Raw genomic sequence first — 12,381 nt, 5'->3', positions numbered from 1 at the left:
TCTGAGGCGCGAGGGCCGAGTCGGGAACGGGTTGCTCGGAGGAGGAGGAGGGCGAGGAGGAGTTTCTCAGGCAGGATCTTCACCGATTTGGGTGCTGCCAGGCATGGAAATTGTGCTTCATGATATCGCACACTTGACAGCGTAGCAAAGTCCTGGGCGTTGGATGGAGAGAGAGATGGTTGAGTGATGGGCGCGTCACCCATGTCACCTGCAGCTCTCCGCCTTCTCCACCGCCTCTGGCCACGCGCCAAAATCTGGGGCCCGCGCGCACCGCGTCTTATTGAACTCGCTCTATTTTCGATTTGCTTCAGTCATTGATTGTTAGCCTTGTGCCGGGCATGAGAGCTACACGAGCGCTACGCCTTCAATTCCGGCATGGCCCATACCAGAGTGCCGAGGCAACAAGACCGCTGAAGGATGAGATTAAAAATGTTCTCCAGATGACGAAGAGAGGAGATCCACTCGCAGCGCATAGCGAAGTGGTGGACTTTGAGCTATGCAGTACGTGCCGACTTGTCTCTTTTGGATTACCCTGCTGATCAGATGAAAGCGACTGCCGCTGATCTCCTTGCGCCTTCCCTCCAGCAATATGACGGCTGCAACATCATAGACGTGAACCCAGGCACTGGGCTCTGGTCGTCGACCATCAACAATCTGTTGCGCCCAAAGCGTCATGTTCTGATCGAAGACGACCAACGATTTTACCCATTCGTAGAGCGTCTACTGCAGTCTGACCCGAGCTATACCCATGTTCCATACAACGGTTCCGACCCACAAAGTCTTACGAGAGTTGTCGACGAAGGTCTTGTCCCCTGGACGGAGATTTCACCAGTTCCAACCAAATCCTCGACATCCACCCTCATCTTAATGAATCTGACAAGACTTGCTGGCATTCGCTCAACGGGCGCGGCGGTGAAAACCAAAGACAAAGTCTTAAGACGTGGAAGAATCCTCAATCTCTTGCGCGAGGCCTGGTGTCGGTCTGGCATTCAAAAGCATGGTCCTGTGCGAACGCTTCTTTGGGTCGATGATGATGTCAAAGACCTCGTCGTACCAAAGACGGTGATAGACAACAATACCTCCGTTATTTCTCGGCGTTACGCATCGCACATGCACGTCGTGGCGGAAGATTTTAGCAAAACTGCCCGTGCGGACGGTGGCGGCGAGCTCGAATGGAGAAGCACATGGCAAGCTATGAAGCGCATGGAAGCGGCTGGCCTAAAAATACCGGAGCAACGTCAAAATCTGCTTCACAAGACTCTGCTCCGACTAGGAGAAGATTGGCCACGTACGTGGGAACGTATCAGGCAGACGAAGTACAAGGATTTTGATCAGTTGGACGTACCCGCAGGAAAGAAATTCTACCACCGACATCGAATAAATAACCAGCCATACCTGAATGGGGCCCGAGAAGTGCGCCGTCTCGAGCGACTGGCTGTTGACGACAGCGTTCCGGAAGAAGCACGTGTCGCTGCTCGCGAGGAGTACGAGAAACGTTCTTCACAGCTTTCTAGAGCCGTGGCATCATTCAACAAGGGCCAGGCTCTTACTTTCCATCAAGATGCGGACAGAGAGATACTCATGAACCGCGATCCTCCTGGTCTTGTATGGGATCGAAGACCCTTTGAGCCCATAGACTGCACGAAAAAAGACTTTTACCTCCCGAAATTACTATCGGACAACGGTATGGTGCTTCTCGACCTATGCGCAAGTCGTCCAACGCAGGAACAGAACATGAGCGACATGATTTACTGGGAGCGCGTCGTGAGCAGAATCATGGAATGCGGCACGGAAAGTCCTGCGACTCGTTTCAACAGGATTTCGCCTGGCGCTGCCGAGCAACTGATGCCAAAGCTGTCTGCACTTTACGATCCGCTCCGTCACGGAACTCTCAATCCTGAGTATTTCAGAACACGGCTGGTGACTTATGAGATGCTTGATGAGATGGTTGCGGCGTTGCGGTCCTGGCCATCATTACCGAGGCATATCCATGAGGCATTGGTAGCTCCTGAGTGGCTTGACTAAATCGGTGGATTGATAATTATACCTCCACACCCATATCAATTGTTTAATGCACGTCATATACCTCGAGAGCCCTTCCATACACATGACCGCAGGCTAGAATTACAATCAAGGCCAGGTGCAAGAGCATCAATTCCTTTCTCTATACCGATCATGTTCATGACGAGCCCTTGCCCTTTTTACCCGACTCTGGCTTTTTGGCCGCATCAGGCTTGCCTTCGTTGTTGTTCGATGCATTGAATCGACTGATCAGATCGATCATACTTTCGTACTCGTCCTCCGGTGGAGGAGTCCCGGCCTTGTCCTGTGCCGAATAAGACACCATGTTAGCATCATGTCTGCAAATTGTCCGCTGTAGCCCAAGTCCATTGGTAAGGCCACGTCGATACTCCGACTGTCCTGCCATAGACCTACATGCGTTGCCTTTTTGGCCGCCTCTGAATCCCAACCACGACCAAATCTGTTTCTGAAACTCCGTAACCGTCCAGCCAAGTCGTCTTCAGCGTTGGCCAGCTTCTGACTGCTGGGATTCCACAGCAGACTGTTCTTGATGTCCTTGGTTGACTTGTACAGCGGTTCGGGCGAGGTGGTGCGGTGCATGAAGGTGCTTCCGTCCGAGAGAGTGACGACTTGGGTGAATTGGTAGGGACGCTTTGGCCGTTTGATGAGAGTCGCGTGTCTGACTTGGGTCTTGGAGAGCGTGAAGGATTGCGCGACGGGGCGCGGGGCGCGCGCCGCCGTGAAAATGGTCGACATTGTGGAGTGGTGGATTTCGTGGTGATGTTCTGGACAAGATGCGCGCGGCCGCGGAGGTTTGCTTGTGCTTTGCGGAGCGGATGCGGATTTTCGTCCGCATGGGCCTATCCTGGACCTCCGTCCCCGGAGCCCTTGTCGACTTTATTTTCTACCCCTCGTCCCCACCATCTACCCCGGGTACTTGCGAGTCTTCTTCCTTTCCAGTTTTTCTAAGACTTTGGCTGGACGTTGTGTCCTTCTGTCTGCCCGGCCACTTTAATGTTCGCCTCGCCGGCTTCGCGCCGCTTCTACCAAGCGTTCTTTCGTTGGGATAGTAAGGCGCAAACATGATTCAACTTCGCACCAGATAGGACCAATAGCTAATGCTTCCCTCAGAAACCACTTCTCGAGCTTGTCAACGCATACCACAAAATACTTTCACGGCGAGGAGATTCTCAGCGCAACCGAAGAAATGCAACACCAATTATGTCAGTCATGAAGTTGAGACGAGCAACAAGACGCAAAATGGAAAGCGCCACGAGGCGACGTCAGGAAGCGATATGGACAGCACCATGCGTCTCGTTATGCGCAAACTACCGCAACCCGCTGTGGTAGTGACCGCACTTGCCCCGGACGCTGCGCTTTGTCGGCGCACAACAACATCCAAAGCCTTTGCCTCGTCGCGCGGAATGACTGTATCGTCATTTACTACAGTCAGCGTGAGCGATCGCAATGTCATCATCAGCTTCAATATTCGCAAACCGAGTGGTACTTGGGACGCAATCACGCATCACAAGCGGTTCGCGATACACATTCTGGAAGCAAGTGCGGAAGGCGCACACATAGCGGGCCTCTTCACCCGAGGGGACGCGCAGGCAGGCTTCACAGAGCTCGTTGAAGGAAAGGGGGATACACTCCGCTACAATCTCGCGGACGGGAGCGCGTCCCTCAGCTGCCACGCAGAAGAAGGGGCGGTCGTCAAGTCCCACGAAGGCGAAATGCCACAGGAACTGCTCAATGCGCCGCAAATCATGAGCAAAGCTGTATTTGCACAGCTAGATTGCCGACTGCTTCCCGACAGTTGCGTATCGGTTAGTGACCACGTCATCGTCGTCGCCGAGGTGTGCAAATTCCAGAATATGAAGCAGAGCGTCGATTCAACGGACGCCGATAAAACCGTCTCGTTCCTGGGATACTGGGATAGGCACTTTGTCTCGAAGGCAAACACCGATGGGCTGCATATGTCGAAACCGAGCTCGATTCCTGCAAAGACGAAGAGTGCAGCGGAGCAGGAGCCTCTGGTTGCGTCTAAATGAGGCCAAAATTTTCGATCTTTACGCAACGATCAACCAAGGGCGGAAGACAGATTCTGTCGAAGCATCAGGCAAAGCTTGGAGCCATTCCTGGGCCAGCCGCCATAAACAAGAGATCCAGACCCAGTGCCCCTCTGTTTCTGGATAAGAAGTCAAGATCTCCAATCCAAAAATCCTTTGGGCCTCAAGACCCGTAGGACAACTTATGGCGCATTTCCACTTGCTTCAAAGCAGAGCATCATACTATCAAAGTGGTTCAAATGGAAGTTGCGAATAGTCTTCCCGTGCCCTCTACAGGCGTCCCCAGGGGCTCAGCGACAAATATGGCGCCGTTATCATTCTCTGTCAACCAGAAACGCGTCGCGGGGTTTGCGCAAGTGCTACTGGAATTCTGCGCTCAGTCTGTCCATAACGGAACAGATCATGTACATAGTTTGTATAAATATCTAAATATGTTCGAGTAAATGCTAGATGAATTTACATCACACAACCCCTTGTCTAGGTCTCTCTCGCATTTACTCGAGATTTACTCGGCGGGATTGAGATCCTACCTTTGTACGAAATAGAGAGTAGCCACAGGATGCGCAACCGCAAGGAGTATACATACATCCTAAACCCTCAGATATGCTCGGATTTACTAGCACACAGTACTCCGATCATGAACATTCGCAACGTCGCCATGGACCCTTTTGGCATTGATTCGCGATCATTTCCTAGAATCGACGGCATTCGACGCACTTTCTTTCTGCTGCCCGTGAGATAAAAGTCTTCTTTTTGGCCTCATCCATCTCTCCTCTGGTGATTCTGGTGCCGAATCTTGAAGTCTTGATCCGCTGGTCAGGTTGTTCTCGGCACACTCTATGCCACCTTGAGTCAATCGACAAGCTTTCATCCCCAGAAACGTGGGTTTGTTGAGCTTCTGAGCTCGTGCCGAGCCTCCAGTCAGGTTGTGGAAGGCAATGTTGCCCGCAAACAACCTGGGCTTCGCCCTCGAAAGGTGTGTACTGGGCCAGGTATATGTAGAGCTCGTGGAGCATCCGTCACGCTGCCCTTTTGCCTTTCACCCCATGTGTACATCCTCGCCATCCAGTCCTCTCTCCTCTCCTGTCCTCGTCTCCAGCCTCTTCCTCGCCTCCGCAACCAATTCTGCCGCCTTCACAACTCCGACATCTCTTGTCCGCGCGTTCAGCCATCCCACGTCCAGCTCTCCAAGCCCACCGTTCTTGACCTCTCCGCCCGCGCCGCTGCCTCCTTCCACCTTTTCTGCTTTGGCTGGTATGACGCCGGCGTCTTCCAGCGCGCCAATCTCACGCATCAGATTGTCCTGAATCGTCCTCACAAGACCAAAGTACGTGCGAGTGTGCGCCGAGAACGCGGCTTTGCGGGCTTCGAGTGGGGAATCGGAGGAGGCTTGAGAGTCGGTTGTTGAAGATGGTGGCGGTGGAGGAAGCTCGCGGTTTGTGAGAGCGTTGACAGCGCTGCCAGCTGCGGTGAGAAGTTTCGGAATATCCTGCAAGGCGCATCTCAGTATTTGGAGGGCAGAACCATAGACAGGCGGGCATCTGACGATACCTCTTTGATTTTGCTAAGCTCTTGGATGTGCTCAACCGAGAGATTGACATGATCCCTTGCGCCGCTGTTCTCCTCTAATGTGTTCGCCATGTTTGCGCTGGCGCAGGTAGGTCGACGTTTGGAGGGCCGCAGCTGTTGAAATTCCGCAGAGAAGTGAAGATAAGCCCCCGTAAAGGACTCAATGGAAAAACTTTTCAGATATCCAAGACCAAAGCCGTCGAATCGGCACCCAATACAACTTTGAGACGGTGTTCGCGTGCGAATCCTCAATAGCTATTCGCAGAATCGTTGAGATCTTGAAAGTGTCAGATGTTACTGGCCTTTGCGTCGCCGCCTCGTGCTGATCCTTTGAGGTCTTGGAAGTAGGGTGTAGAATGAGAGCCGGCAGAGCCGATGGGACGCTTCCAGAGAGTTAGAGATGTAGCAGACGGTGGAGTTTAAGAATCCATGGCGGAGGATCTGCAATTGCTGGAGGGGCCTGAAGGCACGTGCGCTCCAGCTTGCGCACGTACCACAACTCAAGCCTTACGCTAAGCCTGATTTAATGGAGCCGGTTCCGATGTTGAAGCGAAGGTTGACGTCCCACTTCACCTGGGCATGGTGCGTCGCAACTCTCTACAACTCTCTTTCATCCACCTCTTCTTCAAACCCTCTTTTCAAAATCCGCTGGACATCGTCTGTGGACATCTGAAGCACCCAGAAACATTCTCGTATCATCTCGAGGGCGGCATCTCTTCAGGACTGGCCCGTAACAGCTGCTGTGAACTCCCCGTTCAAAGATGTCGGGCCCTCCGCCTGGCAATGGAGCTCCTCACTCACGAAATGTCAGTGTGAGCAACGGACCTCCCAGTGCCGGTATGGCTGGGAACTCGCAGCAAATGCCTCCACAAGGAGGCGTGCCTCCGGTTGGCACTCCCGGCGGAACCGCCCAAAGCCAGCAGAACCTGAATTACATCGTAGGTGGAATATTTTCCTCTTGTTTCTTTTCTTTGTGCAGTTTCATTTAATTGTCTTGATTTCAAGTTTGCTCTTTCTTCAGAATCATCAGTAAGACCTTGCCCTTCTTCCCGGAAATGAGCAGTATGGAGCGGTCGACTTGGTGCTTGTGGCTGTGGAGCTCTTGGGTCAGCGGAGGATGTTGCTCGACAGGTCGTTGCAGAGACCGACTCTGCGGGTTGGGCATGTTTCTCTCGATACACGAGGTGCTCGCGCCCCAAGCTCAGCACGATATATGCCCTGCAAATTACCTAGGACCAGCCTTTGAGCCTGCTGTCGAGCAAAGTTGTCGCCTGCTACCCAAGCCCGCGAGCCTGCAACGCCACTCCTAGATCACTGGCCAGCAAGTCCCAACCTTTGGAATCAATCACGACAGCCTTCAAAATGTCGAACAAAGCCGAACAAATGGCAAGTTCTCTGTTTGCACCCTCCACAGGCCCTTTGAAAGCGAGGAGCGGCCGATCAGCCAGCATTATTTCCAGTTGGTTCAACTCTCAACATGCGTGGGGTTCTGCGACCCAGTGCCTTCCCAACATCGGCCGGCCGCTCGCCTAGCCTTTGCACCTACCAAATTGCGACAGTCCCCGGAACTCTTGTTCCCATTCTCTGGCCAGACACCAAAAAGACAATATCCTCGTCGCGCACGACTCATTCATCATCGGTCATCAATATCGTCGCAGAATCAGTCGCAAACATGGCACCTCGAGGTCGACCGAGGAACGACTCTGCAAGAGACCGGAACCCTCGAAGCGCACCGCGTCGGAAAACGCGGAAAGCGCCTCGCCAGTCTGAAGGAAAAGCAAACCAGAGCGAAAATCCGTCTCACCAGCCTGAAGCAAACGCGAACCGGAGAGAGGAGCCTAAGATCGAAGTAGTCTGGCCACCGTTCGAAAACCACGCATGGTGGAACGAGACCCTTCCAAAAGTCGCCGCTCCTGCTGAAATGCGATTCCTTTTACAGATCATGGTAATTTCAAAGAAGCAATGCTGACCAAGGCCTACAGGTTCTGGAATATCTCAACAAGAAGGGATACAACCGCACTGAGGCGATGCTCCGCAAGGAGTCGTCGAATCAAGATGCTGAAGGTCGACCTATCATAACTCGTGCTGAAGATCGGGGTGGCGCTGCATACGAGCAGGCGTTTGGTATGAAAACCTGCCAACTCGGCTTGCGTGTGACATGCCATTGCTAATGTAACCAGATCTTCTACGTGCGTGGATTGAAGACAACCTGGGACTCTACAAGCCGGAGCTTCGTCGACTGCTGTGGCCAGTCTTTGTCTACTCATACCTCGACATGCACAAGGAGTTCTACTCCAAAGACGCTTCACAATTCTTCGACAAGTACAAGGAGATGTTCACCCAGGAGCATGAGGTCGACGTGAACTCCTTGCACACCATCCGCCTCCCTGAACATGTTGCCGAGAGCAACATTGCAAAGATATTCCGGGGCAGCAAGTATCGCCTCACGTTGAGCAACATGGCCTTCAACAGCCTGATCCAATTCCTGGAATCCAAGGAGAAAGAAGGTGGCTCGGTCATCATTAAGATTATGACCCAGTGGATGAACATCGTCACGCAAGATCGTACGGCACCTGGCAATGAAAGGAGCCTCGCAGCGATGATTTCTCGCGGTGCCAAGATTGAGGAGGATATGCCTGCCGAAGACGAGGGCATTCCAGGCCACAACCCAGGATCGGCGAACACTGATCGCAACGCACCACCAGTGCTGGCGAAGCTCCAGCTGGGCCCGCTCCCGATGGAACCCGAGTTGATGGAAGACGTTCGTGGTGATTTGCAGGACGAAGACATCAAAAATCCTCCACAGCCGGGCCAGAATTCTCTTGTTGATGAGTTTGAAGCTCGCATCAAGCGCGAATCAACCGAAGAGGCCCCTGCTCGCGATGCTGTTCCACTGCCCCCGTCGCTTGCCCGCGACGTATCGATGGAGGTGCAGAAGGTCAAAGAGAATCGTGACAGGTTCAAGATTGAAGGCCGCACAGGCGGAGTTGGCCCTGGCGTCAGCGTCTGCATGTTCACCTTTCACAACACCTTTGACTCCATCAATTGTCTCGACTTCTCCGGCGACAACGAGCTCGTAGCTGCTGGCATGATGGAGTCGTACATCAAGGTCTGGTCGCTCTCTGGTGAAGCCATCCATTCGATCAATCCGAACGAAAAGCCGAGCGCCTCCAAGAGGCTCATCGGTCACTCTGGTCCCGTCTACGCCGTGGCTTTCTCCCCCTCGACCGCGAACCCGTATCCTGGCCCTGGCCACGCCTCTACTCGTCCCAAGCTGCTGATTTCCGCATCTGCTGACAAGACCATCCGCCTGTGGTCCCTCGAGACCTGGACCTGCCTCGTAGCATACAAGGGTCACAGTGGTCCGGTCTGGGACGTCAAATGGGGCCCCTTCGGCCACTATTTCCTCACCGGCAGCTACGACCGCACGGCACGCCTCTGGACCACGGACCACATTGCGCCTCACAGGCTGTTTGTCGGGCACGATGGCGATGTCGACGTCGTCACCTGGCACCCCAATGGCGCGTACATCTTCACTGCATCGGAAGACAAGACCGTCCGCATGTGGAACCTCAACGGCAACCCTCTTCGCATGTTCACGGGCCACACGTCCCACATCACCGCGCTTGAGTGCTCCCCGTCCGGCAAGAAGCTCGCCTCTGCCGACGACGCCGGCAACATTATCCTCTGGGACCTCGCGTCCGGCACACGCATCAAGCGCATGCGCGGCCACGGCAAAGGCGGCATCTGGTCCTTGTCCTGGTCAGTCGAGTCCTCGGTCCTCGTTTCCGGCGGCGCCGACGGTACGGTCCGCGTGTGGGACGTCCTGCAAGAGACGCCCGAGACAACGACGACGCAAAACGGCAAGGTCATTGCTGAGGGCGGCTCTGGTACCAAGATTGACGGCTCTGCTGCTGGAGCTGGCGGCTCGGGCACTGCGGGCAGCAAGAAGAAGGCCAAGGACGTCGTCGTTACGGCCGACCAGATCAGCGCGTTCCCAACTAAGAAGTCGCCTGTGTACAAGGTGCACTTTACGCGCATGAATCTCGTCATGGGCGGAAGCGCGTACATGCCTTGATTCCGACTCAGGCCTACATCAACAAAGTCAACAAAAGGAGCCTTTTTCGAGAGAGCTGGTGAATGAGTACGTGGTGCAACGGAATCGGTGCTTTTCTTCCACGGCAAGGCGTCAATGGATGGATAGATGGACGGTGGGGAAGGCTCTTTAATTTTCTATATTCTCTTTTTCGTGGGCTTGAACGGTTCAGGCCAGTCTTCGATGAAGCAGACGGCCAGGTCATCGTCTGCTTTGCGAGGTGCTTTTCTTGAGTTATGACGCAGACGCCAGTTGGATCGCTTTTCAAATACCCGCCTGGTATGGGATCAGTCTAGTCACCTCGATAGTTCAATTTTAGGGCACATTGCCCCTTTGCACCTTTACATTCTGAATGTGTATTTTGTGATGTGGTGGAAAAGATTTGTTTGCAGACAGACAAAAGCTACATGCAGCATAAAATCAACGTGGAGTAAGGGAAGTTTATGTGTCTTTTGATGATGTCGAAGAACTTGTCTGCGATGTTTCCTTCCGCGCTACTTGCCAGCCAAACCGTCTTACCGATGTACGCCTAACGCCCAAACCAGCACTGTGCTTTACAAGATACCAAACCTCCTGCCCACAAAGCTAGATGACGGGTTCTACATGTCTTTGCGTTTACACCCCCGAGTACACCGCGGTAGCCTCTCTACCGCACTCTACCCTCTGCTCCAACTCGACCCAGCGGCCATTCACCTTGACCTTCTTCTTGGGCGTAATCTGGAAGCGATGCTCCTCCTTGCCTCTAACCTTCCTCTCCGCAACCTGGTCCAGCGGCTGAATGTACGTGGGCTGCGAGATGTTGTTGCGCTTGCCGGTGCCAATCTGGTAGTTCTCGTTCTTGCCAAAGAAGACAATGTCGGCGCCCCAGTTTGTCTCGTTCTCCGAGTGCTTGTCCTTCTTGGTGCCGTCGGCCGTCAGCTGCGCGATGTTGCTCATCACGGCAGCCACATGGTTGGCGCCGACGGACAGATTGGCCAGCCGGATGGGGACCGGCTTGTTGGCGAGCTCGTCGTACTCGAAGAGGCCGCTGAGCGAGGGTATCTTGGTCGGTGTGCCCTGCAGGTGCGTCCAGCGTCCGTTGCCCAGCTGGCCCCAGATGCCCTGGCCGCATGCCCACGTGTCGGCCGTGATGCGGCCTAAGTTGCGACGCGCGACGGAAGCCTCGTCGTTTTCGCTTCCGGGGTTGCTGACCCGTGTTGCGTCGACCGTGAAGTATGAGTTGTTGCCGCCAGCGGCGAGACCTGTCACGCGCGGCTGTAGGCCCGTGCCTCTGTAGAGATTGTGGAAAGGGAGAAGAGAGGGGGCGTCGACGTTGCCGGCTTCGGGATCGTAGTCAAAGCCAAGCTGTCCCATACTGTTGTCGCCAAAGCTGAAGACGCGGCCGTCCTTGTCTGCGACCAAGCTATGGAAGTCGCCAGCAGCGATCTTGGCAATTTCGAAGCCCCGAAGTGTGGACAATTCGTGAGGTTGATCGTACGGGCCTTCAGGGCGGTTGGTCCAAGATAATCCTGGCACGCCGAGTTGGCCCTTGGACGGGAAGTCGAGAGCAGAGGAGGCCGCAGAAAAGACGCGTCCCTTGGACGTCAACATGAGGACATGCTCTTGCCCGCCGGCAATGTCTGTGATCTTTTCTCCAAAGGCAAGATTCTTGGGCTCAATCTTGCGATAAGCAATTGGACTTTTCCAAGACCAAAATGGAATCCACGAGCCTTCCGAGGGCTTGGAGCCTGCTTCTTGCTCCGACTTTGATACTGGGACAGAGTACACCTTGCCGTTGGCGCTGAGTCCAATGATGCGGTCTTTGGACAATACAAGAGACTTGAGGTTCTTGCCTCTCAACGTGGCCGCCGGCTGCCTGCTGTCCTTGTCATATCCAATACCCCATTGCAAAAGATCGCCATTCTCGTTGATCGCAGCACCAAAGTAGCGGTCCAGCTTCAAGTCTCGTAGGAGGATACCGTCAAAATATGGTATCCGGCGCGGAGTCTTGATGTAGGTCTCGTCCGAGTCTGGCGCAACGACCTTGCCAGCGTTTGATCCCCAAGCATACACTCCAGGGCTTTCCCAGCTCCTCTTGACTTGAAGATGCTGGGAGCTAAGAATGTCGCGGTTCTCCTCTTTCGTAGAACCCTTTCTGGGACGCTTCTCGAAAGTGAGCTCGACCTCGGGCTTCTCAGGCTCCTCGGCGTAGGCTCGACGAATCGTGTTGCCGGCGGAGTATTGATAGAATGCAGCTGCAGATCCCAGGCCAGTGAAAATGATCAACCACCCAGGGACGCGAGCGCGCTTTGCCGGCGCATTTTGAGTAGAAGCGGCAGTAGAAGCAGCAGCGCCTTTCCTCGCGGTGGCGTTGAGCTTTCCACGCGGGATACGGGTCGAAGCGGCGGCCTTATTAATGCGCTGCGAGGATTGGCGGAGAGTGCGGGAGGGCAACATTTTTGCGGTAGAACGAATAAGAAATTGAGTCGATGGTGGGTAGGAGAAGAAGAGGGGTCAGACACGCGACATGCTTTTGCCCCGCGAGAGAAATGGTGAGACGGGCGCCAGTTCAGAAGTGACAAAGTGGATGAAGTCATGACTTGGGAACATTTTAGCTCTGGCTGCTCGGCGGAGAGGGCCCGTGCA

General features: G+C 54.3%; 6 protein-coding genes across 6 annotated transcripts; 3 read left to right on the top strand and 3 right to left on the bottom strand.

Moving 5' to 3' along the window:
* Nucleotides 1-440: 440 nt before the first annotated feature.
* BKA78DRAFT_349627 (uncharacterized protein) lies at nt 441-2,025 on the top strand (the record flags this gene model as incomplete). The annotated part of the gene is made up of 2 exons (XM_066890835.1): nt 441-501; nt 551-2,025. The coding sequence occupies 2 exons, from the start codon at nt 441-443 to the stop codon at nt 2,023-2,025; spliced, it is 1,536 nt and encodes a 511-aa protein (XP_066747467.1).
* A 154-nt stretch (nt 2,026-2,179) lies between these two features.
* Nucleotides 2,180-2,778, bottom strand: BKA78DRAFT_292285 (mitochondrial 54S ribosomal protein bL31m; the record flags this gene model as incomplete). Its single annotated transcript, XM_066886029.1, has 2 exons — nt 2,180-2,374; nt 2,437-2,778. 2 exons carry the CDS (start codon nt 2,776-2,778, stop codon nt 2,180-2,182), a joined length of 537 nt encoding a protein of 178 aa, XP_066747466.1.
* Nucleotides 2,779-2,824: 46 nt separating this feature from the next.
* Nucleotides 2,825-4,483, top strand: BKA78DRAFT_376900 (flavin reductase like domain-containing protein). The gene is made up of 2 exons (XM_066892850.1): nt 2,825-3,091; nt 3,154-4,483. The coding sequence occupies exons 1-2, from the start codon at nt 3,037-3,039 to the stop codon at nt 4,071-4,073; spliced, it is 975 nt and encodes a 324-aa protein (XP_066747465.1). The 5' UTR covers nt 2,825-3,036; the 3' UTR covers nt 4,074-4,483.
* A 563-nt stretch (nt 4,484-5,046) lies between these two features.
* Nucleotides 5,047-6,103, bottom strand: BKA78DRAFT_71771 (mediator complex protein-domain-containing protein). Its single transcript, XM_066893635.1, has 2 exons — nt 5,643-6,103; nt 5,047-5,580 (listed from the first exon to the last, which is right to left on the bottom strand). The coding sequence occupies exons 1-2, from the start codon at nt 5,730-5,732 to the stop codon at nt 5,131-5,133; spliced, it is 540 nt and encodes a 179-aa protein (XP_066747464.1). The 5' UTR covers nt 5,733-6,103; the 3' UTR covers nt 5,047-5,130.
* Nucleotides 6,104-6,241: 138 nt separating this feature from the next.
* BKA78DRAFT_305052 (putative transcription initiation factor TFIID subunit) lies at nt 6,242-10,100 on the top strand. The gene is made up of 3 exons (XM_066887671.1): nt 6,242-6,598; nt 7,643-7,784; nt 7,841-10,100. The coding sequence occupies exons 1-3, from the start codon at nt 6,422-6,424 to the stop codon at nt 9,736-9,738; spliced, it is 2,217 nt and encodes a 738-aa protein (XP_066747463.1). The 5' UTR covers nt 6,242-6,421; the 3' UTR covers nt 9,739-10,100.
* On the bottom strand, nt 10,031-12,312 carry BKA78DRAFT_305051 (regulator of chromosome condensation 1/beta-lactamase-inhibitor protein II). Its single transcript, XM_066887670.1, has one exon. It carries the CDS (start codon nt 12,190-12,192, stop codon nt 10,372-10,374), a length of 1,821 nt encoding a protein of 606 aa, XP_066747462.1. The 5' UTR covers nt 12,193-12,312; the 3' UTR covers nt 10,031-10,371.
* Nucleotides 12,313-12,381: the final 69 nt, after the last annotated feature.

This window comes from Phyllosticta capitalensis (assembly GCF_038381095.1).
Source record: "Phyllosticta capitalensis strain CBS 128856 chromosome Unknown BKA78scaffold_2, whole genome shotgun sequence".
Lineage (NCBI taxonomy): Eukaryota > Fungi > Ascomycota > Dothideomycetes > Botryosphaeriales > Phyllostictaceae > Phyllosticta > Phyllosticta capitalensis.
Note: the sequence above shows the minus strand (reverse complement) of the source record. Positions and strands in the feature narration are given on the sequence as shown.